Here is a 27,827-nt window from a genome sequence, read left to right as displayed (position 1 = left end):
AAAATTATCCCTTCAGTGTCCTTTGTAAGAAATACTGCTAAAAAACAACATTTGCCATGGCAATACTGGATCAGATTGTTTTCTAAAATATATAATTTCATATGCAGATCCTTGCAGTGCAAGCATTTGGATCGTGTACCAGTTCATCTAGTTAGTGCAAGTTACTGAAATGAGGCGCTTCTAGTTTGAAGCAAGAAAACGTTTTCTGCTTTCTTGGAACAAAACTTCTGCCACTGAACTAAACTTCCAAGAGATACAAATTAGAGATGGTGAAAACCTATTTGCCGTCATCACCTTCCCCCACAACTTCAGAAATCAGTCAGAGAGCTGTTTCAGCATTTCTTACTATTGAGCAGACACAAAGGAAACGGCTTTGCTCAGGCTGGACAGGACTTTTTGCTCTTATCAAGTCTTTGGCAATGATAACTAAGACATCACACAAACTGCTGGGTAGACTGCATGCGCTGAACACAAAACCGCCACTTCTAGAGTAGGTGGAAATAAGAAGTTAGTTACACACGCAGAACAGGAGGACTTTTGAGAAGGGGATTAGCAGCACCTACTGGTCATGGTGCATACTGAACACTGGTTTTTATTTAAACCAGTTTGTTTATTTAAGCAAACAATTAAAAAACTCTTCATATTACTAAAGCATCTAGCTAGAATTACCTACGAAGTGACTTTGTCACTGAGATAATACTTTTAATTGGATCAACTGATAAAACTAAATGATATTACCTCTCCCAATAAACCTCTTTTTTGGTCCTACCCTTAGGCCATCGTGGCTATTATTACTAAAATATATCAGCACTAGCGATACTTGAATCATATCAGTAAATAAATATTCATAACATGAGCTGAGCTCTAGGCTTCCATATCAAATGGGACATTTTCCTGATAGTTCCTTTAACTGACTGAAAGATTTACGTTACACATCATAATGTGATCGAAGCCTTCGTTACGGGCTCGTTATCTTTACTGCATACTCAAAGCAACGCAAATATTATGAACTGCATAACCTTAGTAATAACAGGGTTTTGTTACTTCTATAAAGATCTGTAAACTATTCAACCAGTTTCTGCAGTTCTTCAGTGTTCGTGCAATGCATTCCCCTAACCTGTAAAAGTATGTTTTTCTTCCAAATTTTACTCAGAGTAAAATACAACAAAGTGTATAAAACAATTTCTTGATACACCTCACCCCTTCCAAAAAAAATACATCAAGCACAAAATTACAAATAGCACCTTCAAAAAACACCTAATTCAAAATTAAAGTGTTCTCAACTGTAAGTATTTTACATCAACTGTAACAAACCTGCATTCAGCAGTCATATTTAATGCTTGCTTTAAATTTCTATTTAAAAAAAAAAGTATTCTTTTCCCTGAAGTTGTGTCTATAGGTCCTCTGATACACTAGCCTTAGGCATTAGAAGTTTTCCTGGTTCTCATCCAACTTTGGAAATGATATCTTCTTGCTTCGGGTGTTAAAAGGATTCATACATTATTTATAAGGAGTGCTAAAATCTAACTCCTGGATCTAACTTGCAAGAGAGAGAGAGTATAAAAAGTTACATACAAAAAAAAAGCACAACTGTCCCCATTTCAATTTTTACTCTTGCTTTTTATGTCATGTATAGCCAGACTGAATCTGTAATGCTCCCTCTCATCTCTTTCTCCCTGTGTCCAGATATTTGTCTACAACTGCTTTGAGCCTTTTTGGATTTGATCTTCCTCGCGTACTTTTAGAAGTATGATTTTCCAAATGAAAAACCCAAAATGCAAAACTGCTGGGTAACTTGTTACACTTCAAAGAAGCTGGATTGCTGTGACAGAACGGTGTTCGTTTACCTCCTGAAAAATCAGACTAAATGCATATCAAGAAGGTAGCCAGAACGGTACAGCTAAAATCCTTGGTCACTTTTCAAAGTCGTCTTCTATACTTTTCCCTTATTAATGCTGTCTACGTATATGATATTTACATTGTGCCTGTCTCTTCCTGGTTTAAGAGAGCTCGTTGTTAGGTTTTAAAAGCAATCCTTTTAATCAACTCCACAAAGGCGAGATTTTAGTATCTCCTTACCAATTCAAGAAAGTATTTCTGCTTTGAACAGCATTTTTACTTCCTGCGTTGTATGAAGGCAAGAGCCATTAAAATGCTATTGATCTATAAAATAATTGCATAGAATACATAGTTAGAGAAAACAGAAAAGTCAGGCATAGAGCTTCAGAAACACTCATCAGCGTAATTAAGTCCTCCAATTGTTACTGGAAATGGAGTATTTTTTCCGAACAACTGCACGCACTGAAACCATCCTATCTGACATTCGTTTACACTTCTGATAGCTGTTTCCCAACAATAATTTCACTTCGACTAACTGAAGCACCTAGTAATGCTATCTGGACATGACGTATGCAAGATTGAAGATACTGCTTAGTAATCACGGAAAAACTGCCCCACGCAACATTTGTAGTGGCATGGCACACATTTCATCTTACCAACAAGGCGATGTCATTTATGTTCATCTTTACACTGGGCAGAAATTTGCACATATTTCAGCGTTCAAAATTTGAGATCTAAGCTCTTCAAAAAGAACAACAGGCATAATAGAGCACGATATCCATTCTGTCCCCACAGAAATTTTAAATGAAACAAATATTTTGAGAATTGTGTCGGTTTGTTATATACTCTTTCAGGAAAGAACGTTCTTCTGCCTGGCATTTTTGTACCCAAGCCACAAACTTACATACGTTTCCTCAGAAAGCACAAGTGCAGGATGTTCACTATTCAAAGAGAAAGTTGGACTAGGTCAAAGTTCTTAAACATTTATCTTATTAGTTAGCAATCAAGTTTCATACAGTTAAAAAAATAGGAAAAAAGATTTTGCCTTTTCCACTGCTGCTGATAAAATTCTTAGGTTAACTGCAGCTTGTCGCATTTCTATAGTTGGTTTCACTGTTACAGTGATCCTTAGCCCCTGTGCAGGACTTTTAATACAGAAAAGGAAAAGAGAACACTTGGAATAGTGATGATAAAATACCAGTCAACATCGGCAAAGAGAATCAGAAGCAAGCACTGTGCCTCTAAACGACTCTTACTTCTTATTTTAAATCTGACTTCATTTTAACTGGAAGGTTGGACTTCTGTTGTTGTTGTTAAATTTGTTCAACAGAAGAAAAAACAGCTGTCAGGAGCTGGGAATCCTGTGCAGGTCTTGCCAACCTTCCCTTTTCTGCCTTTACCAAATTACGCAAGCTCATGCACTATGTGTAAGACACGAGTCTAACATATATGAGTAAGTGTAAAGCATTAATTTCTATGGTCATCAGAGAATTTAAATGCGTTATAGGAACGTGTATTATAGGAACGTGTATATGGCGTACTTTGACACCAGTTAATCTCCGTGGCACGTAAAATAATAGTGGAAAACAAGCTTTTGCCACAGCACTATTACCTCTTTTTAACCATGTTTTAACGTCATCTATGCCTATGTAATTCCTAGTGACTACTGCAGGCAGCACAGCTTGAACAGCTCAACGATGCAAACAAATATGCAAACACATGGGAACTAAAACTTAAAAGCAAATGATCAATTCTGCACCTTCTTGAGAGGAGACGATAGGTGGCATATAGTCAGGGATGTAGTCTTTTCTTTCTTCTGCATCTTTACTCCCAGGCTGGGGAAACTGTAGGACATTGTTCTTGCTGACGGGAAACGAAGGGATTTGGTGCGCGAAAGTCACCGGTTCGATATTGTGTATGTAATCTTCTAGCTCATGCAGGTTAACCCCCATAAGCTTGAAGGCATCCCCTACATCATCCAAAATTGGATCTGTGCGGCCATCTGTAATGAAAAAAAATACAAGAGAATGATGTTGTTGTAAAAATCCAGTTAAAAAAAATTAACGGGAAGATCTGTGCTCAGAGATTACAACTTGCCACTGCTCACCACCAGTAACAGAGGTTACCAACCCTCAGTTTTGCCAGGTTTACTGTTCATTGGGCTATAGAAGAGTTTCGGGTTAAGAATGTACTCCTGTTTAAAAGTGTTTTTGTTTCAACCCGTACCATTTTAAAGAACTGTACGCCAACAAACACTGCAAGTAAACCGAGGAAGCAGCAAAAGGCAGCTTTACCTGGCAACACTCAACACCGTGCAACACCACTCAAAATAGTTTTCTATTTCATAATGTGCATTGAAACAAACAAAATAAGCCCTCAATATTCAGAAAGTGCCCCTTTACCAGCATGTAACAGAACAAAGATTATTTTTTTTTCAATCTGGAAAATTAACAATTCCATTTTGCTGCACTAATGTAGTTCATAGGTAGCAAAGTAGAAGGTATCTCATTTATCTCTCGATAACAAAAATACTTTACATAGCATCTTTCCATCAGATGAAATCTACCGGCTTCATAAACTATGAGTCACTTTACCTACCAGTTAGATATACCTCCCAGATGAAACACAGCAACACCACGTAGTGGTCTGATGAGAAGAGAACATCCTATTCTAACTTTCAGGGACTGATTTCCTGCGGTGCGATTTAAATTAGACTCTAGAGCAAAAATCTTTTCCTTATGAAAAACACGATGAATTCTTACACTATTCTTTTACACAATCTCCGAAACAATCCAATACAGGAAGCAGTCTGTTCCACACATGTAATTAAGATCAGATTTAAGTTATACAGCCCAGAAGCCCTCCAAGTGCCTCAGTTTCTCTGAGCAGACAGAGGGCAATTCCTCCAAAGGCCTCCAGAGGGAGAACTGGGCACCTGGCCTCGGTACCTAAGGCACCACTTTGAGCCTCATCCTAACTTCTTATAATCATAATAATGAAGATGCCTTAGACCTCAAACATGTTTTTTTAAATTCTATAAAACTATTCTGAATTACTAAAGTTATATACAGTTGGCTTACAAAGATATTGTATTCCTACAGGATAATAAGCTGGGATTTAGTTTTTCAAGTCACTATGGAAAAGCAGCCCGTGCTTACTGCAGGAAGACAATGACCATTGTGAATGCAGGATCAGAAGCCCCAGCCTTGGAGAACTGGGTCGGGGGGATGCTCTTTTGTTCTTCCTCGAACCTAATCTCCTGTTGATTTATCTGGAAGCCAAAGCAGGGCTGGTTCTCACTTCACTGGATGAATTCAAGCCCCCAGCCAATTTATGCCTGCAGGTACATTCAGAAAATAAGAATTTTGTTCTAGAATTTCTCTTCTTAGTCTCGCGGTGAAGATAAGGGTAATACTCAGATTATGGCTTTGATTCTCGGCTCTACAACACAGGCCTCTTGTGTGACTCTGGGCAAGTTGCTGGTGTTTCAATTCTCTCCACAGCTAAAATGGAGATCAGACTAAGTTATCACCTCTTTTGTCTGTATTCAGAACGGGAACTCTGCACAACAAGAATCATCTCGTATTTTGTGTTTGTATGATATCCAGTACGAGTGCAATACTAATTTCCCCTGCAGACTCTAGGGACAGAAATCTGGAATCTCACACAAATGTAATTAAGGCTATTGACACTTTCGGGCAGTTTTGAGATCCCTGTAGCCATTGGGCATTTGACAGAAGAGTGTTTTATTTATTAAAAAAATAAACCCAGTTGACATGGATAAGAAAATTTGTGTTGTCATTTTTAGTGATCTTCAGACAACGCAGATACCTTTGAACTTCCCGAACCACTTGCTAAAGTGTCGAGACCTAACGGGTACAAGTTGGACAGCCAGCTAAAACGAAATCTCCAGGGAAAACTTTCCAACAAGCTCGGAATTAGAGCGCGTTTATTCCCTGGATGCTCCTGAAGTGCCTGGCTGGGTGATTAGCAGGACAGGGATGGTCCATAGCAAGCCTCAGCACTCTCACCCAGGTAGGCATCGCCTAGACCCGGAGAGCACACCAACAGACGTGGGTGCACCCCATGCTTGTGTCCACCCTGTCTTGGGAGAAAAACCAAGCCCACAGGCAAGGAAAATGTTGCAAAAGTTCCCCAGCCAGATGTCTGGGCCACATTTGGTGCAAAATGCACCAAGGACTGCAAGACACAACACCTGCCTCATGGCAGGGCTTCACAACAGCATTTCGAGAGCTCTGTTCAGTGAGGGCCTCTTGCCACCAGCACTGCCACGTGCTTGGGGTGAAGGTTTAGTCCAGTTTATGGCTGTGATACAAGAAGGTCCTTTTCTAGTTCTGTGTGTGATCTTTTCAACCTCCAAAAAACAAACTGACATGAGTAGCAAGTGATAAATGCTAAAAACAATTTCTTCCTACAAGTGGTTACTAAGAACACGGGGCAGAGAAGCAACTAGCATGAGTGTTTAAGGCATGAAAATATTTAAGTAATTGTATCATTAAAAAGCAGGTTCAAAAGATGAGAGTAACAGATAAAAAATGCCTTTTTTTAATGAAAAAAAGCAAACTAGAGAAGTCTAATTTTTCTGTATCTCCGACCCAAAGAGGTCATGACAAGTTGTAAAACTGTTTAAAAGCTCAAAACTTTCTGAAACCTGTCACGGGGACGAAAGCGCTGATCATTTCACCTCTTCTTTTCAAGAGACAACCCTCGGTGAGAAAGGCGTACAGAAACAAGTTTCGGTTTCAAAACACTTATCAGCTGGAAGTACACACGGCACAAAAAAATGTATTAAATGTAACTACAAGGTGATTCACCAAATATGAAAAAAAAAATCAAGCTTGTGCCTTTATACTTATATCTGAATCGTGTAACATTTCTCTTCCCTGTCTGGTTCAATAAAAAAAGTGACTGAAATAGCAGAAGCCAGACACATGAAAGAGAATGCTGACAAACATGCAACTCTCCTGGCCTTTTACTGAGTCTTAGGGTTTTTTCCGTGAGCTAATGATGCCAAAAAATTAATTTTGAACATACTGAACTTGTCTCAATATTCTTCAGATATTTGTGCTACCTTCAGTTTAAAAATTCAGATGCTGAAGCCTTCCAGTGAAATAAGTAATCCAATAAGTGCCAGCCTCACGCTGCTCCCTGTTACAACACTTCAAATAATACCCGTTCTCCAGGACTGGGAAGAGAACGAAGCAGGTGGGAATGCTTCAGGCAGCAAGACAACTCTCCTCCTTACCCGAAGAAGAGGGAACCAGGGGAGCATCGTTCTCACAAGCTTTTAGGCTGTACTGTCCTCCTAAGCGGCAACTGCACTCTGAAACTGATCCAGCTGTGACAACCAGCAGAGCTGAATAAAGTGCATTCAGCCCAAAACCAGCTCGTCAGGAAGCTGCAGGAAGGGCCACGCAGTCACCTTACCCTCGGCCTCATAATGCACAAGTGAACAACGGGCGAGGAGGGATCTGCACGCAGAAGCGGATCCCAAACCAGCACGGGAGCTGCGGGGAAGCAGCAGAACCAGGGCAGGCGGGCAGTTTTCCAGTCCTCAGCCCCGCTGCTCCGTGTCACCTGCAGTTAATTCGGCCCCACGGCCAACCAGCCGACAGATTATCCACGGTGTCCAAAGAAACTACAGGGGCTGGCACGGGGGAAAACTCCTGTGCTTTCCATCAGTTCAGCCTCAAGAAGGGCCGATGGCTGGCTTACTTCTGTCCTGCCTCCACCTGCCCATCCGAGGCCCAAAGATCATGCCAGTCAGTGAAAAATTAACGAGTGAGTAAGGACAGGACAGAGAGCTTTTGGTTTCATGCCTATTTTTTTTTTTCTTTTTAAGCAGGGAGAAACTGCAGCTCTGTAATAAATGCATTGAGAAGAACTCATGAGTCACTACCCGTGCAACACGTGCAGCCTATTATAAATAGCTCAGCGTTCACCCTCATGGCTGGTATCAAAGAGAGATTATTTCGTTTTTAAGCAGGGGATTATTTAGGTACAGCTCCTCAGCTCCCTCACAGACTCCTTGTGCTGCAGCAAGTCGCAAGGCCCTGCCATGCATTAAACTGTGCTGTACCTGCGCTGACAGTTGGGTAACTCGGGCAGACAACTCACCACTTCAATCCAGTATCCACAGGAACAGCCAGAAGCACACAGCAGATTATTTAGTAGATATAAACGCCTCGTTTGAGTGCACTTAACTGGGGAAAAAGAGCCTTATTAATGTAGTTTTACCAAGCAGGCAAAAGAAATTTCTTGCTACGGCTGCTCAGAGTCTGCTCCTTTTCCTGGTAATAAATGTCAAGCAAAAAAAAATCAAGTTGGCCTTCATTGGTAGCCAGCAAGTTAATTAGTTTAAAAACAACAGAATTTAAGGTTATCAGGATGTGAAGAGGTACGCTTATAACAAGTGTTACAGGCCCTGAACAGATACTGGTTACAACATTCAACATCTGAGCATGGAATCAGCTCACTGAAACTGAGCACCAAGACCTAATGCTTTGGTTGAGGTTACTATCATTTGATTGAGGTTATTAAAATTATTTCACTCTTCTAAGTATGTAAAAAACGAAAAAATCTACACGGTAAATTTGGCTGATGCCAGGTCAATCCTCTCCGCTGCGTTAATTCCAGTGAAAAGATCAGCCTGCTGTTGGCACTCTCCAAAGCAGAGATTTGCCGTAACGAAGTTCAGTTTTCCTTTACAGGAGACAGCGCAAGGAAAACTAGAGCAGTTTTTGAGCCAGCTCTATCTTGGCAAAACATTTTGCAAGATCTGTCATTTCGCCTTCTAAGACAACGTTGTGCTCATCAGATCACACCCTGCCTTCATAAATACATGTTTTATTAATATAAAAATTTAATGTGTTAAAATAGATGGGTATTATATTCACAAATTCTTTCATGGTCATATAAAAATAGTCTTTAAAAAATATATTCACGTGATACGAAACCAAACTTTTAATCTTTGCTTCCTGCAAATTTCAGCAGAAAGAAGCCAGAGCATATCCAAGGATTTGTTCAGCATGGGAAATCCAGGGAAAGACTGGTGAAAAACTCGCTTCTACATCCAGAACACCTCCAAGGTAGTTCATTATCTGCTGCTAAAACTAGGAGTGCAATTTAAATTTGTCCTGTTTATAAAACCAGGGGTAAATGTGTTCTGTTACCTCACACAGCTTTACACCTCTGCTGCAACATGCCCCAGTGTCCTCAGTGACTGAAGCTAAGCAATCCGGTTGCTCTTTAAAGCAACGTAATAGAAAAAAAAAATCAGGCTTTTGGGGGCAGAGATCACGACTCCTGTCCTCGTCTGTCCGATCAATAACATTGCTCACACAAACACGGTGGCAACCGGACTCTTGGACTGGCTGTGCGAGGCTGGGAGGCAGAACAAGCCGCGTTCTACACGTCCACGACCAACTGCTCTCCTGCCAAGCTGTTAGCTAAACTCACAGCAAACGAGGCTGCCTTCACGGGATGGTTACCCCTGCACAACAAGGAAATCACAGCGGTTAAGTCAAAGCCCCACCTGCGCTGCCGCTTCTTGCGAGCCCCCGTGGACCCTGGGTGCAAAAAGTAGCAGCACGCGGCAGGGAACCTCTCCCTAAAACATAACGAGGGTAAAAACGGGCATCCTGGCTCTCAGAAACCACACAAGGTCAGCTTGTTTGGTAGCTCCGATGCCTTAATTACATATCCCAGCACCGTGTTCCAAACATTTTAGTGTATAGCCACGTATGGGAAGCACACAGAACAGTGAATAATTTCCTCTCATAAGCTTTCAACAAAAATAAACAGCACAAGACGAAGGCAACCCTTACTATCCCCCCTGTAAGTTCCCCCTCTCCTCCGCCCCCAGCACAGATATTCCGAGGCATTTCGCAGCATCAAACCCCTCGAGGCCGCTTTGCAAATCCTTTTGCCTTCTATTCGCGGCCACGGAAGCTCCCGTCAACCGCAGCTACCGCAAATGCAAAGAAACAACAGCAGAAAAGCACTGAAAATCCTGGACGCAGCTCTCCTAATGGGATGTAACAGCTGGAACAAAGATCTAACACAGCTGGGAAAGCCGTCGCTTCCTTTCGGAGCTGAGAAACCGCGTGAGCAGCGATGACATGCTTCTCAGAGCAATACCACACGGTCTCAGCTACGTCGGGGTAAATCCATCCCCGTTTGAATACAAAGATTACGTCCCCCCAGCTGACAACCCTGCTAACTCGAACCCAACCGGTCTGACTCCGAGATAACGCGCCGACAATGGGGCTGCTACAATTGGGATTTAATTAATGCCACTTCTGCAAAACCATGGCAAAATTCTGCTCATTCATCCCGAGCTGGGTTTGTACGGTAACTTATTTTAGGAGCGAAAGGAGAGGATTCTGAAGAAGCCGTGAGACATCAGCTGAGCGTTAAGAGGTCTTGTCACAAACCTTTTAAAGAAAGAAACGCAGGAATCATTTTGAGAGAGAATGTAAGAAATCCTGTATCGCTGACATGAAAATATATTCCCCTCCTCACTAAATTACACATATACACGTATGTGTGTGATGTGTCTTCCTTCTTCATGCACAGAGGGGAAAAAAGATTTCCTTCCCCCCTTTTTGGGGCACCCAGAGCAAGAGGGGACATTTTATTTCCACTGACTCCCACCGAGTATTTCCAATTCCTCAAGCAACAAAAGGTCAAAGATGGATTTCCACCGCCTCTGCACCTTTTCCTCCCGGGGTTACAAGAGCTGCAGTACCTGTGGCAGAGTCAGGCGCGCCTGGGAGGCAATGCTGCTCCCCAGCTCACCTCCTACACCAGCACCGATCCACCAACACAGCATCAGCCCAGAATTTACACCAACCCCAGGGCAAGGGGCAGCTCTGGCCGAGCCCAGGCTAGCTCCTTTCTCACCCGTAGCCCCGCTGCTCCGAGCTCTCTGTGCCGTCTCCTGTGATGTCCTCACAGAGAGCTCCTATTTGGCTCAGGCACTGCACACCGCTTCACATCCGACTTTTAAAAACGCTGCCCGGCTCTCCCCCAGATTAGCGGAAAGCTCGGAAGAGGAAAGCCACTGGACCTGGACCTCGAGTGCCAAGTGTGCAGCAGCCTCGCCAGGGCCCTCCAAAGCCCAGCTCCCCTGGCAGTGCTCGGCCCGAGGGCAAGAAGCGAGGCAGGGCAGGTATGGGGGCGTTGGGATCAGCGCTGCGGCAGCGACTTCTGCCCTGAGAGAGGCAGGACCACAGGCAGCAGCAGCTCCAGACCCAGGCTGCTCCTCTCCTGTGGGTCTCTGCTCCGAATTCACTCTGCAGAAGCAGCCAGCAACGCCTCTGCCCTTCACAGCTCCTCTGACGGTGATACCGCATCCACCGCGCCGCCGATACTCCTCCCGTCCCTGTCAATATTCCTCCCACCTCTGCAGCCCCGATGCCCTCATTTTATGTCCCCCTTTCCCCCTGGCTCAGACAGAAGCACGGACAAAACGGGCAGCTGACACCGCTCAGAGCTGCCAGCCCTCGTCCCTCCCACACGCCGCCCCTTGCAAAGCACTGCAGCAACCCCAACCTGCTCTTAGGGCTCCCCAAAACGTCGCCCCGACGGCACCGATCCTGCAGCCCCAAGGCTCCCCACCACGTTTAAGATCCTGGGAGGCAGGAGCAGCCCTGTTTTAAAAGCAGGCTGTCATACAGTCTCGCCCCCCAGCCTTTCCCCGTGCGCACACCCCGCTTTATTTATCTCCGCTCCAACCCCCACAGATCCAACAGCAGCACTGGCAGCCCCCTCACGATACACCCCACAAAATAGGGCAACAAGGTTTCCCTTGGCCCTCCTGGACCCAGCAGGATCCTGGCACCCCCTTCCTCACATTCCCGTACCCCGGGCATCCCCTCACCTTCCTCTGCCACACGTGTTACAGACCCCCCAGCACCCCGACACGCTGTAGGGCCACCTGCCTCCCTCAAATCCTGCCCTGTGGGGACCCGGTCAACCCTTAGGGACTCGCAGCGTCACCCCCCGTCCCACTGCCAGACCCAGCAGCACTGTTTGTTGCCCTATTCCCCATCCCTCCCCGCTGCCACACACTCACACGGACCCCACTTGTTTCTTTTGTCCCTCTTGGTGTGAACTCCCCCTTCCAGACCCCAGAAACGGAGCTGGCGGCCCCGTTCCCCCCCTGCATAGCCTCACCCCAAATCCAGCAAGGCCCTGGGCACCCGGTCCCCCATCCTCACTCCAGCTCCTTCTGCTGATAGCAACTCAGCAGCGGTGTCGGTGCCAGTCCCCTTGGTCAAACCCCTTCCACCGCATCCACGTGGGGTGATTTTCACCCCATACCATGGGCACCAAAGTTACACCCAGCCCACACCTCCCTCTAGCCATACACGTACCCCCATCCCTTACACGTGCAGCCCCATCACTCCCCCTGCACGCACATCCCACATCTTCTCTCCTACAGCTCCATCAATCCCCCATAAAACACTTAGGTCCATCCCTGCCCTCACACACAGCGGCCCCATAGCCCCTGACGTGTTCCTGGCCCCTCAGCACCATTGCTTACCTCGTACACCCACCCACAGCCTCACATATAGGACCCCAGGCTGCCCTGATACACGTTAACCCCTCACCCCAGGCACCACAGCCCAATGACACCCTACAGAGGTACACCCATGACCCCACAAGCACAGCTCCCCATATTGCTCCTAGCCCCATAACCACCAACACTCCCCACAGCCTCCCACCCCACAGCCATCCCCCCTACAACTTGCCAGCACCGCTCCCAGCCCCACAGCCTACAACGCCGCCCTACAGCTTTCCTCCCCATGGCCTCCAGCACTGCCCCACAGCCTCCAACCCCACAGTCGCCCTTCCTGTGACCCCAAAGGATTGCGCCTACCTCCACTGCCCCCAGGGCTGCCCTACTGTGGGAACTGGGGGTGTTTGGTCTGGAGCAGAGGAGGCTCAGGGCAGACCTTATTGCTCTCTGCAACTGCCTGAAAGGAAGGTGTGGGGAGCTGGGGGTCGGCCTCTTCTCACAGGTAACTAGCGATAGGACCAGAGGGAATGGCCTCAAGTTGTGCCAGGGGAGGTTCAGGTTGGAAATGAGGAGACATTTCTTCTCAGAAAGAGCAGTCAGGCATTGGGACGGGTTGCCCAGGGAGGTGATGGAGTCACCGTCCCTGGGGGTGTTCAAGGAAAGGTTGGACGTGGTGCTTAGGGACATGGTTTGGTGGTGACGTTAGTGGTACGACAGCGGCTGGACCAGATGATCTTGGAGGGCTTTTCCAACCCTAGTGCCTCTACGACTCTCCTGCCTTCCTCCCCACAGCCCCCAACACCAGCCCAACACCTCCCTTCAGGGGACCACAGAGCAGCTGAGGTGGGCAAGGACCTCTGGGGCTCACCTTGCCCGACCCTGCCCACCCCCTGCAGTGCCCTGGAGCTCCCCTTGCCCACCCCCTGCTCCCCCAGACCACATCCAAGCGGCGCTGACCTCCTCCCTTCCCGCAGCCCCTCTCCCCACAGCGTTCCCCAGCCTCCTGCCCCCAGCACTACCCCCAAACTCCCCGTCACCACTCCAAGACCCCCAAACCCCTCCATCGCTCCCCAAGCTCCTCTGTCACCACCCCATCACCCCCCAAGCCCACAAACCTGCCCATAACCACCTCAAGACACCCACCTCTACCTCAAGCCCCCCAATTACTACCCCAAGCCTCCCAAACCCCTCCATCACCATCTCAAGACCTCACAGCACCACCCCAAGTCTCCCATCGCTCCCATAAACCCCCCAAACCCCCCATTACCACCCCCAAAATCCCCTCATCAATTCCCTAAACCCGCCGCTCACCACTCCAAGCCCCTCATCTCTACCCAAAGCCTCCCCATCACCCCCTCAGATCCCCCTATCACCACCCCTAGCTCTCCAACCCCGCCAAACACCACCCCAAATCCCCTCATCTCCCCTTCAAGCCCTTCATCTCCCCCCTAAATCCCCTCATCACCCCCAAATTCCCCTCATCTCCCCCTCAAGCCCCTCACCTCCACCCCAAGACCCTCACAACCCCCCCAAATTCCCCACATCTCCACCCCAAGCCCCTCATCACCCTCAAATTCCCCTCATCACCCCCCAAACCCACCCCATCACCCCCCAAACCCACCCCATCACCCCCCCAAACCCCCCCATCACCCCCTAAATTCCACACATCTCCACCCCAAGCCCCCCATCTCCCCCCATATCCCCTCATCTCCCCCTCAACCGCCCCATCACCACCCCTAAGCGCCCCAAACCCCACCCCCACTTCCCCAAGCCCCCCACCACCCCCCATCACCCCCAAAACCTCCCCATCACCCCCTAACCCCCCCCAAAACCCTCCGACACCCCCCCCAAACCCCCACCCCCGGCCGTCCCCTCACTCACACAGCTCGCAGTAGCGGTGGCAGCCCCGGCCCAGCCCCTGCAGGTACCGCTGCAGCACGTCGGTGAGGAGGTCGCAGGCCGAGACCTGCACCGAATCCCACCCCAAGGCCTGGCAGATCTGCGCCACCGACACCCGGAGCAGCCACCGCGAGTAGGTCTCGCACATGCCGGCCGCCCGCCCGCCTGCCCCCGGCTCCCCGGGCCGGGAGGGCCGCGGACGCCTCACGCCGGGCCCGCCGCCGCCGCCGCCGCCATCTTGGCGCTGCGCCTCTCCCCGCCGCCCGCCCCGCGCCAGGCGCCGCCGCTCCAGCGCCGAGCGCATCGAGCGGGGAAGGGAGGGAGAGGCTCGATGCGCTCGGCGGGGGTGGGGGGGGGGAGGTGGAATTTAGGGGGTAAAAAGGTGGCGATGGGGGGAAAAGGGGTGAAGGGAGGTCTGTAGGGAGGGGGTATTGAGTAGGGGAGAGGGGGATGTGAGGTTCTGGGTGAATAGGAGAGGCTGAATTGAGTGGGAGAGGGTGAATGTGGGAGGAGGGAGGGGGTGTGGGAGGCTGAGTGTGAGGGCGAGGCTGAATACGAGAGGCTAAATATGAGGTTCTGGCTGAATACGAGAGGCTAAATACGAGGTCCCATCCGAATACGCGGTCCCGTCTGAATACGAGAGGCTGAAATGAGAGGCTAAATATGAGAGACTGAATATGAGGTCCTGGCTGAATATGAGGTCGAGGCTGAATTCAATATAAGAGGCTGAATATGAGGTGGAGGCTGAATACAACAGGCTAAATATGAGGGTCCTGGCTGAATATGAGAGGCTGAATATGAATGTGAGAAGCTGAATATGAGGTCCCGGCTGCATATGAGAGGCTGAATTGAATATGAGAGGCTGAATGTGAGAGGAGGCGTTGGGTATGAGAGGCTGAAGATGAGGTCCCAGGTGGATGTGAGAGGCTGAAGATGAAGTGGAGGCTGAATATGAGGGGCTAAATATGAGGTCCTGGCTGAATATGGGAGACTGAATTGAACAGGAGAGGGTGAATATGAGGCGGAGGCTAAATATGAGAGGCTGAGTATGAGAGGCTCAATGTGAGGTTGAGGCTGAATTGAATATGGGAGGCTAAATATGAGAGGCTGAATATGAGGTGGGGGCTGAATACAGCAGGCTAAATATGAGGTCGAGGCTGAATATGAGGGGCTAAATATGAGGATCCTGTCTGAATATGAGAGGCTGAAGATGAAAGGCTGAAGATGAGGTGGAGGCTGAATACGAGAGGCTAAATATGAGTTTCCAGATGAATAAAAAAGGCTAAATATGAGGTCCCGGCTGAATACGAGAGGCTAAATATGAGTTCCTGGCTGAGTATGGGAGGCTGCATATGAATATGAGGTTCTATCTGAATATGAGAGGGCATTTCTTTGCTGTGAGGGTGACAGAGCATTGGAACAGGTTGCCCAGAGAGGTTGTGGATGCCCCATCCCTTGAGATACTCAAAACCCGCCTGGATGTCATCCTGTGCAATGTGTTCTAGGTGATCCTGCTTGGCAGGGGGGTTGGACTAGATGATCTTCAGAGGTCCCTTCCAGACTCAGCCGTTCTGTGACTGAGCCAAGTCTCAGTCTGGAGCCCCCCCCCCCCCCCCCCCAAGATATATGTAACTGAACTGTGTTCAGCTTTAGTCCCCACGGAACCAGAAGGACACTAAGACCCTGAAGCGTGTCCAGAGAAGGGCTACGAAGCTGGTGAAGAGCCTGGAACACAAGTCCTGTGAGGAGCGGCTGAGGGAACTGGGGTTATTTAGTCTGGAGAAGAGGAGGCTCAGGGGAGACCTCATTGCTCTCTGCAACTGCCTGAAAGGAAGGTGTGGGGAGCTGGGGGTTGGTCTCTTCTCACAGATAACTAGTGATAGGACCAGAGGGAATGGCCTCAAGTGGCACCAGGGGAGGTTCAGGTTGGAAATAAGGAGACTTTTCTTCTCAGAAAGAGCAGTCAGGCATTGGGACGGGTTGCCCAGGGAGGTGGTGGTGTCACCGTCCCTGGGGGTGTTCAAGGAAGGGTTGGACGTGGTGCTTAGGGATATGGTTTTGTGGGTGACATTGGTGGTAGGGGGATGGTTGGATCAGATGATCTTGGAGGGCTTTTCCAACCTTAACGATTCTATGATATCCCCCTCCTTCCCTGAAAAGAAAAGAAAATGAAAGCGGGGTTTGCTGCAGCAGTGGGAGGGCACGTGGGTTTCTGGTGGTGTTTTGGGGACCCAGTTGCGCCCGAGGCTGATGATGCCCTGGGTTGGGTTCCATATCGGTATCCCCTCTCTGTCCTCTGTCCTCCACAGGCCTCATCCCTGGCTGAAAGCAGCCAGGCCAAGGGCGGGCAGTGCTGGGTCCTGTGCCCACACAAGGCTGGAGCTGAAACAAAGCTCGTCTTTTAAAAAAAAAAAAATGAGGAAAATCTTGGTCAAAACAGTCTAGATGAAGGCCTTTCTGATTGCTTTGTTGTTGTTCCAGCTGGGCAGAGAACGGCATTCACAGCTGATGTCAGTCCTTTCTGCAGCCTTCTCCATCACCAGGTTTCCCCTCAGGGAAACCTCACACGTCCACAGGTGCTTTGTACCCACACACCTCAGTTGTTTTCTGTCCAAACCTTGCCATTAAGTCTTTACTTATGTGCGAAACCCTTTAATTAGGCTTCATGCTAACTTGTCAGCTTGTCACTGGGTTTGGAGGTTGTGGTTTGGGGCTACTACGTCCCACCTCGTCACCTTTGCACAGCTTCACCACATATCATTACTACACAAATCACACATGTTGCCAACCCAGCATCAGGTTGATTTTGGAGCAACCTCCTCTGCTCCCATAGAAGTTGCAGGATTCCTGCACTGCAAGAAACGAGAAATGAGAGGGGAAATTTTAATATAATAGAGAGAATCCTTTGACAGTGATGGGACTTCTCAAGGACACGGGAAGGAGCCTGATTTAAGACACTTCAAAACAAAATTGATTTTTAAGCCAGGAGACTGGTAAGGGTTATTTCTCCCTTGCAAGGAAGAAAAAAAAAAGGCTGACTTGTTACACTCCTCCCCTTTCTAATTTCAGTAATTGAAAATGGTTTTGTGAATCTCTTCTGGAACTGCAGGTTGTTGCACAGGGTGGAACCACAAAAACAAGCAAACAAACATCTGTAAAAGCACGCTTGTGTATGCTTGTCTGCAGGTAAGAGGTCCCACTCCAGTGCCATCCCTGATAACAAGACAGGGCATAGCCAGGGAACTAGGACACTATCAAAAGTAAATAAAAATAAATAAATTAATTACTTAATTAAAGCCAATGACTTTTAATCAAACAGCAGAGAGCAGGATGAGCACAGTGAGTGTGAAAAAGCATGCAACCTTGCTGCGATATGTGGATTCTTGAATGTAAGATAAGAAAGTGCTTGAATTTCATGAGGGAAACAGGTCTGAAGTAGAAAGTGTGTAACACAAACACTATGCACCCAACATAAGCCAAATATTTGATTTTGGGGGATCTTTTGGGGAATAGAACAATAACGGATTTGGGCACCAGTTATAGCAAATCTGGGAACAATGAGGAAAGTCTTTATGGGTGAGTTGTTTATTTCGGAAAAAGAGAGGGCAGGGAAAGGATGAAACGGTGGTGGTGGGAAGGAGGATCCAGAAACAAAAATAATAGTTATTTAGTGGTGCGAGGGGTGGAGTGAGGAGCAATGGGAGTGTTATATGATACTGCTTGGATAGACACTAACACAAACACTGAACTGTAACTCATTGTGTGTAAGTAATCCGAGTGTGAAGCACGGAATTGTAAATAACAGTGTTGTATTACCAGAAGTTAATTAGTTCGTGAATTACTCCTTGATTTATTAGATAATTAGTAGTGTGCTAATTAGTCAATAAACAGTCTAGTCTCTCGGGTCAGGCACCTCTCAAGCCTGCAACCTAGGGAGAGGGGAGCGAGACTGATGACAAACTCTGTCAGTTCATCATTTATCAAGACAGGGAATGTTCTTTGCTCGCTCTCTTCAAGCAGCTTTGGGGAGTTTTGAACTGACATTTCCAATCTTCTAAATTTTTTTTTTGAGTGTTTTAAGAAGCTGCAAATGCACAGCTCACCTGTTCAAAATTTCACAAGTATTCTTAAGGGAATTAACACGGGATTCAAGGAATTGGGAAGAACTTTATTCTGTGGACATGCTACTCCTTTGGTACCTACGAGCATATAATGCACCACAGTAGGTCAGAAATTTTGATGCAGAGCTGGTGTATCCACCCCAATGATTGCAAAGTCAGAGGATGTTAGGGCCGAAGTGCCTGAATTGTAAAATCAAATGCTGTTACTCAAACAAAAGGAGATTAGAATCTTTACTTCATATACATATGCATTAACCTTTACCTATCATCTCAGAAACAGAGAACAGATAGTCCTGAAAATGCTGAACCAAAGCACAAGGCAGAACGTGCTACACAGGAGCAGGTCCAGCAGCCTTGGCAGAAACCCAGCCTGCTGGTCGAGGGTGGCACAAAAAGATGGGGACACCCCAGGGCCTGCAGCAGGAACACGGGCTTGACCCAGGCTGCGTGCTAGCCACTTTGTTGTGTCTTGGAAAGGGTAGGGAGGGAAAGCAGGCTGGTGGATATAGAAGGGATTTCCTTATCAGAGCCGAATTGAAGGACATGACGTATGAGGGACAAAGAAGGGAACAACTGGAGAGGATGGAGAAGGCAGGAGGATTGTTTTACTTCTTCAGGGTGCCCTGGTATACTGCTGCTGCACCGGGGAGTTCCTCCAGCCATGGGCCCCTTCAAGCAATTCCCAATTTGCCAACGAGTTTCGAACAGACCAACATTTTCATGCACAGTGTTACACGCGCACATCATCTGGTGTGTGAGAAATGGATCCCTGCTGACCCCCACAAGCCTCCTACCCACTCTGCATTCCCAGTCAGACTGGGCAAAGCCAGGTGGGCAGGGCCAGGCAGGGGGTGTTCTTACACTGCATCAGCAGAGCATGCAAGGTGCCGACGGCAGGCCAGGAGCCCACAATGGTCCACCAGAACAGCAGCTGTGGAAATCAGGCACCGCTGGAAAGCTTTGGCCCTATAGGTGTGCAACATTAGAATTGGAATGTAAATCATCACGACTACCTCAAAAACTGAGGTTGTTTAAATAATAGGACAAGCTACCAACAGACTAGATTACAATCTACTGTTGTTTTAGGCTTCCAAGTTTAAAGCAGTTTCCCACACTTAAGTAGAAAAGGAAACATGACAAAGCTTGATTTAAATGTTCTAAATAAAAATAAAATTATGCGTCAAGAATTATAGGCTCGTGGTTGTGAACTAGGAATTGCACTGATCAAATAGCACTTACGGTTTTTAGACCAGCTGACTTAGGTCTAACTCAATCCAAGAGCAGCTTGAGCAAGCAGCATGTGGCTGCTTATGCCTGTCCCTGCTGTCAAACTCACAGATGGGTTTGATGCTTAACGCCACATCCATTTTCTTCAGACCTCATCTGCAGATCCTCTTCCCGTTTCTGTCCTGTGTGATGCCGAGTCCTTCAGAGCTCTTGATTTGTCTGCAGAAATGGGGGGTGGGAACTTTTGACTTTTATGGTCATACCGCACCACTATTTCTTTCCTACACTTCTGCTATATCCTTTTATTTACATTTTTCCTTTCTCACATCTGTCATGCCCAGTGAAGGCTGGAAATATTATTACATTATTGTATTTTACAGCATTCAAATATATATATATAAACAGTGTGCATTCTAAGTAAACACTGAAATGATTCATATCATCAGATCAGTTTCTTTTAGAATGCAAACTTCTGGAAACAGTACTAGTATTGTGTTCAAATGAGATAGATGTCAGTGTTACAACTACACGATGCAGAGGGGTTATTCCTCTGTTCCCCTCCTTCAGGGCATAACACAACGCATACAAAAAAATCCAACACTTTAAAACACAAGGTGTTAATACACTGAACACAGAATCTTTTTTACTCTTCAAAAGAAGCTCCCACTTATATGCTTTCTATGCCAGAAATTAAAATAATACAGTTCACAGCCTTTAAAAACTATGTTTTAAAGAGCAATCAAGTCAAAGCCAGATGTTTAGACAACCGAAAGCATTTGCTCCACAGACAACCAAGAACACGTGTTTCATGTAGGTGGTTTATTGTAAGAATTTACATATATTTCTGGGGCTTTACCACTTCTTCACAAAATAGCAGTCTCATTAACACAGACACCGGTAAGTTAAACCATCTGCTCAGAAGAACTCTCTTCACCTGTAAGGAAAAGTGAATCAAATTAAAATCCTTCAATTAATTCTTTTTTAAACTCATCTCCTCCAATTTAAATGCTTTATCAACTCATTAATCTCCCTTACTCCCCGCTCCCCTCTAACTCTCCATATCAAGTCTGTTTTTCCTTGAAGCTTTAAATTTTGCATATGCTTATTTTGCTACAGAACCCCCTTCAGGTACAATGTCTTACAGACATTTTTAAGTCATAGCATAGCATGTCAGGGCATTATAGAAGAAAATAAACTAATTTCAAATGAATCCAATAACCCAGAAAGTAAAAAGAAACATAGAAAACTGTCCAATATTGATGTATGCTATCATGGGCATAGTATGTTTAAAATACTTGGTGCTCTCTTTAATAACCTCATACTTAGATTCAAACTCGCAATGGGCAGTTTTTCAGTTGTCTGGGAGTAGAAATTTGTCTAAACAGGATCACTGAACTCTGACTTCCTCATTTAACTTTAAGATTGTGTTTAGAAATCATCCATTGTAAACGCAATCTATTCCATAACTTTACCTCTTGGATTTGGCTGAACCTCTTTTGTCGATTAATCCCTGGTTATGATATTATGAGAAAAAAACAGAACAAGCAGGTTAGCAAGCAACTCATGCAAATTAAGGCAAAACTATGCAAGTATTCATAACTGCAAATGTATTGTGAGGGGCACAATACAGCACGTAATTGCAATACAGGAGGTATTCCAGACACTTTGTAAACATACAGGATATTATCACATGTATTTGCATCTTTGAGTACACCACAAGTTTTTCAACTGTTAGATGTAATACACATTAGCTACATGCAGTTACAAAGTGTGGGCTTAGACCACACATTTTGTAACCTGCCGTACACACAGTTGCAGAACTTCATTCTCAGGGAAACAAGCAATATACTCAACTTTAACATTTATAATACACAGTTAGCATTAACAGACTCCAGAAATGCCCTCTTCTTTCCAACCCCACCCCCAAACTTCTGAACACTGAAGGCTGGTTTATGTAAAAGTGTTTCAGTCACCTGTGTTCCTCCACTGTACTACAGCAATGTGCTGGGCTGCTTGAGGCAGTCAGTAGGAAAAAAAACAGGTAGAGGGGAAACCAATTCAAAGCCAAAAAAAATGAGGAAACATCCTCTGCTCAGGCAAGGATGTGTGTTGAAGCTAAAAATCTACTTTACCAGCTGTTGAAGCATATCTGGCCAGAAAAGGCTGTCAAGCTTCACACTTGTTAGTACAACTGCCACAAGCTGAAAAACCTGGGAGCCATGCCATGGGTTGTCTTCCCTTTGGTTCTGGAAGTTACACGCCTTGACCTTCCCCATCAACCTGACTGAAGCAGGATGCAAGCATGACATGACTTTGGAAAAACTCCTGTTTCATGTTTATACGGGTACTCACAGAGCAGCAGCACCAGAGATGATCTCAATAAGCTCCTTAGTAATGACGGCTTGGCGGGTACGGTTGAATGTCAAGGTCAATTTGTCAATCATCTCAGCTAGAATAAATTAAGGTGGGAGTTTAAGCATGTAGGTATTCAAATACAGGAAAAGTTGTATGAACAGAATACTAAATGGTCTTGTAAATCCATGGGGATGATCAAGAGGCTCACTGCACTTATCAGTTTCCCCTACAGGTAATACTACTCACAGACAATCTAGAAACTAGATAATTTGGCTCGAGGCAACAGAATTAAACACCTGAAGAACAGGTGACAGACTAACAAATACCATAGTATCATTATCACTTATTTTAACATAAAACCAAATACGGTATGCTTGTTTCAAGTTAGATTTCCCTGTCAATAACTGTAACAATATTTCCTTCCAAGTTACTGCTGTTCTGGCAAATGGAGCCTGATTTTTTACATCCTTTTTTTCCTTTTTTAATGGAGATTGTACCACCACTTTCAAGATAAGGAGGTCAGCAGAGACCCATACTTACAGTTCCAGGTAGCCCTACTGCATACCATATCAGCTTCATAGAGCTACCTATGTCCTTTATGCAACACTATCTTCCTGAGACTGAAGTCTTATCACCATGCCCCATTAAATGTTATTGGCTGTCTCCCACTAATACCAACTGCAACTCACTGCAGTGCGCTCAACTTGGACATTTCCCAAGGAATACTAGCATATTCTCAACTTTCTGCATGACAGGTGGTAAAATATTTAGCCAGTTTCAGTTTCCCCACCTTTAAATTGATGCATTACTAGTTACATCGGTCTCACAAATAGATATAGGTTTATAAAAACAATTTGGAAATCCTCAGACCAGCCACCAGGTTAGTTAAATATTCCATGTTCTTATTAAAAAAACCCCGTTGGTTCACTTTCAGTTACCTAGTCTTGTTTTCTAGATAATCGACAGCAATCCCTCTTTCCAGGGAGGAAACGAGGTTCACATGTTCAGAAAAAAAAACAACAGTAGAATTAGCTCCCCAAAAGCCGACTCAAATTGCAAGTAAGAGAGTAGCTGGCTCACTTCTGATCATTTTGGAAGCAAAAAATTGTAAAAAGGGAGGTCAGTAGCTGAAGTCCTGAAAAACCCAGGGAGCAGACTTACATGCGTTTTTGCTTGCGTTGTCCATGGCGGTCATCCTAGCACTCTGCTCGCTGGTGGTGGACTCCTTCAGGGAGTAGTACAGAATATTTGCTAGCGTAAATTCCTGGTAGTTTCTCAGCACATCAGCATCAATGTCATCATAGATACTTAGGCTTTCTGTAAAGTATGGAAGAGTGGATTCAGAGAAATCCAAGCTGTACCACTTTTAACAAAACACCACAACATCACGTGGAAGACTTGTCATGTGAAAGCTTGTTCCCATTTAAGGCAATGTGGAGGGATTTTTTCCATGTACTATGTCTACATTCATAGCAAAATTTTAAATATCAGCAAGATTACTTATTTGGTGTGTTTTAATTAAGTTTCATCACCCCGGAAGCCAGATTCTGACAAGGGCCAAAGCATCAGCGGTGTATTATGTTTAATCTTCCCACACAATGCTGCACAAATATTTTGGGGTGCTTTCACTGAGTAGCGCAAAGCCACTTGATGCTGAACACACTGGAATCGAGTGTTGCATATGCATAATTGTTACTTGAGAGAAAAGTCTCAAACCAAAATTAGTACAGCCTTTATTTTTCACCTCCCTCCCCACAGCTGTTTGATTTGTCAGCCTTTGAATGCCAAGAGAAAACAAAATTTTAAACTTAATGATACAGGCACCATAATAAGATGACTTAACATCTTATTTCCATACACAGAATGCTTCCTGTGTGAAAATACTTTCTACCACTTGACATACCTGGTGGTTTCTAGTTTGCTACTTACCAGAACCAGCAACTGTTTCAAACGAGAAGATTGGTTTTTCATCAGTTTTGTAGGAGATGACAGACCTATAAAAAAGAGCATAACAGAGTTTGGCTGAAGAGCCTAAACTGGGCGTTTAATACCAACTTCAAACGATCAACTTCTGTCCTAATTCCTCAAAGTTTTGTGATACTTCTGATGAAGAGATACCAAATACACGAAAGATATAACGATGCACTGACTGGAAATATAACAGCACGCGCTATACAAGTAAGAAGAGAACTCCAACCGTAGCTATTAAAAAAAAAGCAACAACCAAACTACAACAGCTCTTCACACACAATACAAAACACACTGACTCTTCAAGAAAAACTAATCCTGCCAATTCAGTTAGTTTTCACATTTCATTTCACTGGACCAAAACGCTATTCGGAAGTCTTCCACCCAAGATCTTTCCAGTGCAGCTTCAGTTTAACCTTACCTGAACCGATTGTAGATGACAGAGCCTTCATCAAATTCGTACCCGGAGTTTAGCAACTCTGAAGCGATGATTGAAGCATCTCCAAAGCTAGGAGGTCTCCGGCCCACTTCTTTGAATGTCATCAGGAAGTAATTGCTGTGCGTCCTGCAGTAACAAAAACCTGCATCAGAACCAAGCTGGTGCTCTAGCGAACAACTGTCTAGGACCAAGAGGCAAGGAATGACACTAACTTACTAATGTTAAGAGCCAAGCATCCTACTGAATTCGGGTCTGGGAGAAATTTTGCTTCCCTCCCCCAGTTAAATTATGATTATAGCTTCGTGATAAGCACACAGCTGCAACAGGGTTCATGTTGCTACCTTGCATTTTTGGAATAAGTCTAAAATGTCATGTAGCAGTTTCACAAGACAGCAATCAAATCCAAGCGATCAAAACCCATTTTAGCACATCGGCAGTCTTCTTTTTTCCAAAGGAACTTGGATTTAGCACAGTTCCGTAAAATGCAATTAGCTGTGAATGCCACACAGCTTTGAGCAGTTTTGCAATTTTTAAATTTCTACAATGGGAAAAAAACAACAACAACACAAAACAACCCCTCTCCTTTTTTACCTCTGAAGTAGGCCTCTAATTTTGTCGCCTACACCAACCACCATAACTTCTTTCCCTGCATTTGAGAGGTTGGTAATCTGATTCTTCAAGCTTTTAGCAATAGACGTATGGATAGCACCACACAGACCTCGGTCAGAGGACACACCAATAAGCAGGTGCTTCTTCTTGTCCTCGGGTGCCTTAATTTCTGCTTTCTCATACAGAGCTGAAAACAAAAAAGGAAATAGGTAAGTTATTCAAAGGTGCCAGGAGGCAAATAGGTCTCATCAAAACATCTTTACCTAATTTCAGTTCAAATCACTCGTAAGGGGATTCCACATCACAGCCAGGTGAATTTTACCTCCCTCACAATCACTCAAGTTTGCACGTGATCTGACCAGAGGTGACAAAGAAGCAATTCAAAGCCACCTGCATCTCTGCATCAGTGAACTTCAACTAGATAATGACACTGATTGCAAGTCCAGTGTCCAAGAAGCACGAGTTCAAGAGTTTCCAGTAAGGTTTGGCAGTACCTTTAAGTATTAGACCTGATGGTACAGGGATACAACACTATTTCATTAACAGAAAGAAGGAGACCAAAAAATCTGAGTAATTTTGCTTTTATCACTAATAAAAACAATTATGCAATCACACAAAGTTAAAAAAAATCAGATATAACTAATTTCATATTATAACGCTTAAAAATATCTTTTTATGAATTACATATAAAGGAATACTCAAGGTAACAGCTGCGTAGGGATACAAATCCTTTTGAAAAAACATTTTCAAAAAGTCTAGGCATTTAATCAACACCATGAAAGCTTCCTCCCTTCTATTCCCACATCAAAGTGCAAGAGCCTTCTCTCACCCAGTGCTCCTGTTCCATATATTCTAGCAGGCTTCAGTTCCCTCTCAGCTCTTGCATATTTTGCTGCAGAAACCATCTTCATGGACTTTGTAATCTTCTGAATGTTCTTGATGGACTTCAAACGCCGGGTAACTACAAGGTTAATAGATGAAGGTCAAAACTGGTTAACACCGGGCACAGTGACATTGAAAACAAGCAATAAAATGCTAACAAGAGCTATCCAGAAATCATTCTCCGAGTTCCTCAAAGAGGAAATAAATAAACAATGCCCAAATAAACCTCACAAAAGATACACCCTTAGTATTTTTTGTACCAAGACTGCATACACAGTAAACCGACTAACACGAATGCATCTTTACAACAGACATTTCTGCACCCTGGATGTAAATTTATTATTTACCCCAACATAAAATTTATTTACTATTCTCTTTCCTTCCATTTCTACTTGTTTGTTTCTCAAACACATAATTTGAGGTACATTGCCAGCTTTTCTGGGATGACAGGGAAAAAACCCAGACCCAATACTATAAAGAGACAGAATAGCTTCCCTCCTCTATTTAGATTGTGGCAATGAGATTTATAAAAACACTGATGCAGAAAGCAAACAAAACAGGTGTCCTAAGAACAAGTCCAAGACCAAACCCCCGTATAAAAACCTGCCATGGCTTAAAGAAGCATTATCAAAGCAGAAACATTCAGACAACCTTTTATTCCCCTATGTGGGACAATAAGCATAACAAAATAAACTCTGTTCACTTAAAGGTGAACAAAAGCCTGTTTTAGTAGATTTGACAAAGTTACTTTTAAGATGTGTTTGAATAAGACTATGCTGGTTTGCTTATATAGCACCTGAGTTAGTTTTAAGCAGTGACTTTCCTGAAGGACACACGGTTCATGTAAGTTCATGGAGGCTCACGTATCACTGTTGTGGTCTACCACAATGACTTTATGCAGCAGACACCAACAGAAATTATCTTCTAACAAAGGGTCTTCCTGCAACACTTCCCCCTCTTAAAAGCAGCCGAAAGCAGCACTTACTGTCTTTCAGAGTTGCCATATTCCTGACTTGGCCCCTGAAAACGAACGTGGGAGAAATTAGGACAGGTCATTACAACACCTGTCAAAGACAGGTCTGTTTATGAGAGATGGAAATTTAAGAACAGTTATTTTTCAAGAAACAGCCCCCAGCAGGGATGCTTCTCTCCAAACCTTCCATGTTTCTCTTTCTCTCTATATCACTTCATAGGTTATCCACTACCTTGGCTAACAGCATAAGCCAACCAAGGCCCACCGAGCAGAGCACCAGAAGGACACAACCTCCCAAACACCTCACGTTTTTCTTCTTAAATACTTAAACCCAGGAAGCAGAGAGAGTCAGACCCTGACGAGCAACGTCTTGACCCTGTCCACCCCCTCACCCTGTACCACCAGCCGCTTGCCCATGAAAAGCAGAGCCCTGAGACCCCTTCCCCGCCCGGCCCCATTGCTCCCCTCACAGCTCCTCCTGCTCCCTAATCCCCTCACGGCTCCCCTCGTCCCCTCACGGCTCCCCTCAGCCGCATCGCCCCCTCGCATCGCCCCCTCGCATCGCCCCCTCGCATCGCCCCCTCGCATCGCCCCCTCGCATCGCCCCCTCGCATCGCCCCCTCGCATCGCCCCCTCGCATCTCCCCCTCGCATCTCCCCCTCACAGCTCCCCCCCAGCCCCATCTCCCCCTCACAGCTCCCCCCCAGCCCCATCTCCCCCTCACAGCTCCCCCCCAGCCCCATCTCCCCCTCACAGCTCCCCCCCGGCCCTTCCCCGTTACCATGCCGGCTGGTAAAGCCCGACGGCGGCGCCCCGGCACAACATGGCGGCGGCGGCGGCGGCGGTGACAGCGGCGGCGGCGGCAGCGCCCGGGGCCAAGATGGCGGCGGCTCCCCCCCGAGCCCCGCTGAAGGTCAGCGCCGCCGCACCGCGCATGCGCGCAGGACTCGGAGGAGGGCGACTTCCGTC

The 27,827-nt window shown here is 45.8% G+C and overlaps 2 protein-coding genes across 4 annotated transcripts in view; both read right to left on the bottom strand.

The window, feature by feature from the left end:
* The window catches only part of TAF3 (TATA-box binding protein associated factor 3), a 115,603-nt gene extending 101,050 nt beyond the window's left edge, over nucleotides 1-14,553 (bottom strand). The window contains exons 1-2 of the mRNA XM_083821316.1: nucleotides 14,267-14,553; nucleotides 3,599-3,841 (exon numbers count right to left, since the gene is read on the bottom strand). Of these exons, the coding sequence (XP_083677442.1) occupies nucleotides 3,599-3,841; nucleotides 14,267-14,432 (409 nt within the window). The 5' untranslated portion in view covers nucleotides 14,433-14,553. The remainder of the gene's footprint in view (nucleotides 1-3,598; nucleotides 3,842-14,266) is intronic.
* Nucleotides 14,554-20,436: 5,883 nt separating this feature from the next.
* On the bottom strand, nucleotides 20,437-27,825 carry ATP5F1C (ATP synthase F1 subunit gamma; the record flags this gene model as incomplete). 3 transcript variants are annotated; one of them, XM_083821313.1, is made up of 10 exons in its annotated part: nucleotides 27,640-27,825; nucleotides 26,871-26,905; nucleotides 25,833-25,964; nucleotides 24,986-25,190; nucleotides 24,377-24,520; nucleotides 23,917-23,981; nucleotides 23,149-23,304; nucleotides 21,985-22,081; nucleotides 21,105-21,142; nucleotides 20,437-20,566 (listed from the first exon to the last, which is right to left on the bottom strand). In XM_083821313.1, exons 1-9 carry the CDS (start codon nucleotides 27,792-27,794, stop codon nucleotides 21,136-21,138), a joined length of 996 nt encoding a protein of 331 aa, XP_083677439.1. In that variant the 5' UTR covers nucleotides 27,795-27,825. The 3 variants fall into 3 exon arrangements, with proteins under 3 accessions (XP_083677439.1, XP_083677440.1, XP_083677441.1); XM_083821314.1 differs by lacking the exon at nucleotides 21,105-21,142; XM_083821315.1 differs by lacking the exons at nucleotides 20,437-20,566; nucleotides 21,105-21,142 and having other exon boundaries at nucleotides 21,981-22,081.
* Nucleotides 27,826-27,827: the final 2 nt, after the last annotated feature.

This window comes from Anser anser (assembly GCF_964211835.1).
Source record: "Anser anser genome assembly, chromosome: 1".
Classification (NCBI taxonomy): domain Eukaryota; kingdom Metazoa; phylum Chordata; class Aves; order Anseriformes; family Anatidae; genus Anser; species Anser anser.
The sequence above is the reverse complement of the archived record's forward strand: the minus strand, read 5'-3'. Positions and strand labels throughout refer to the sequence as shown.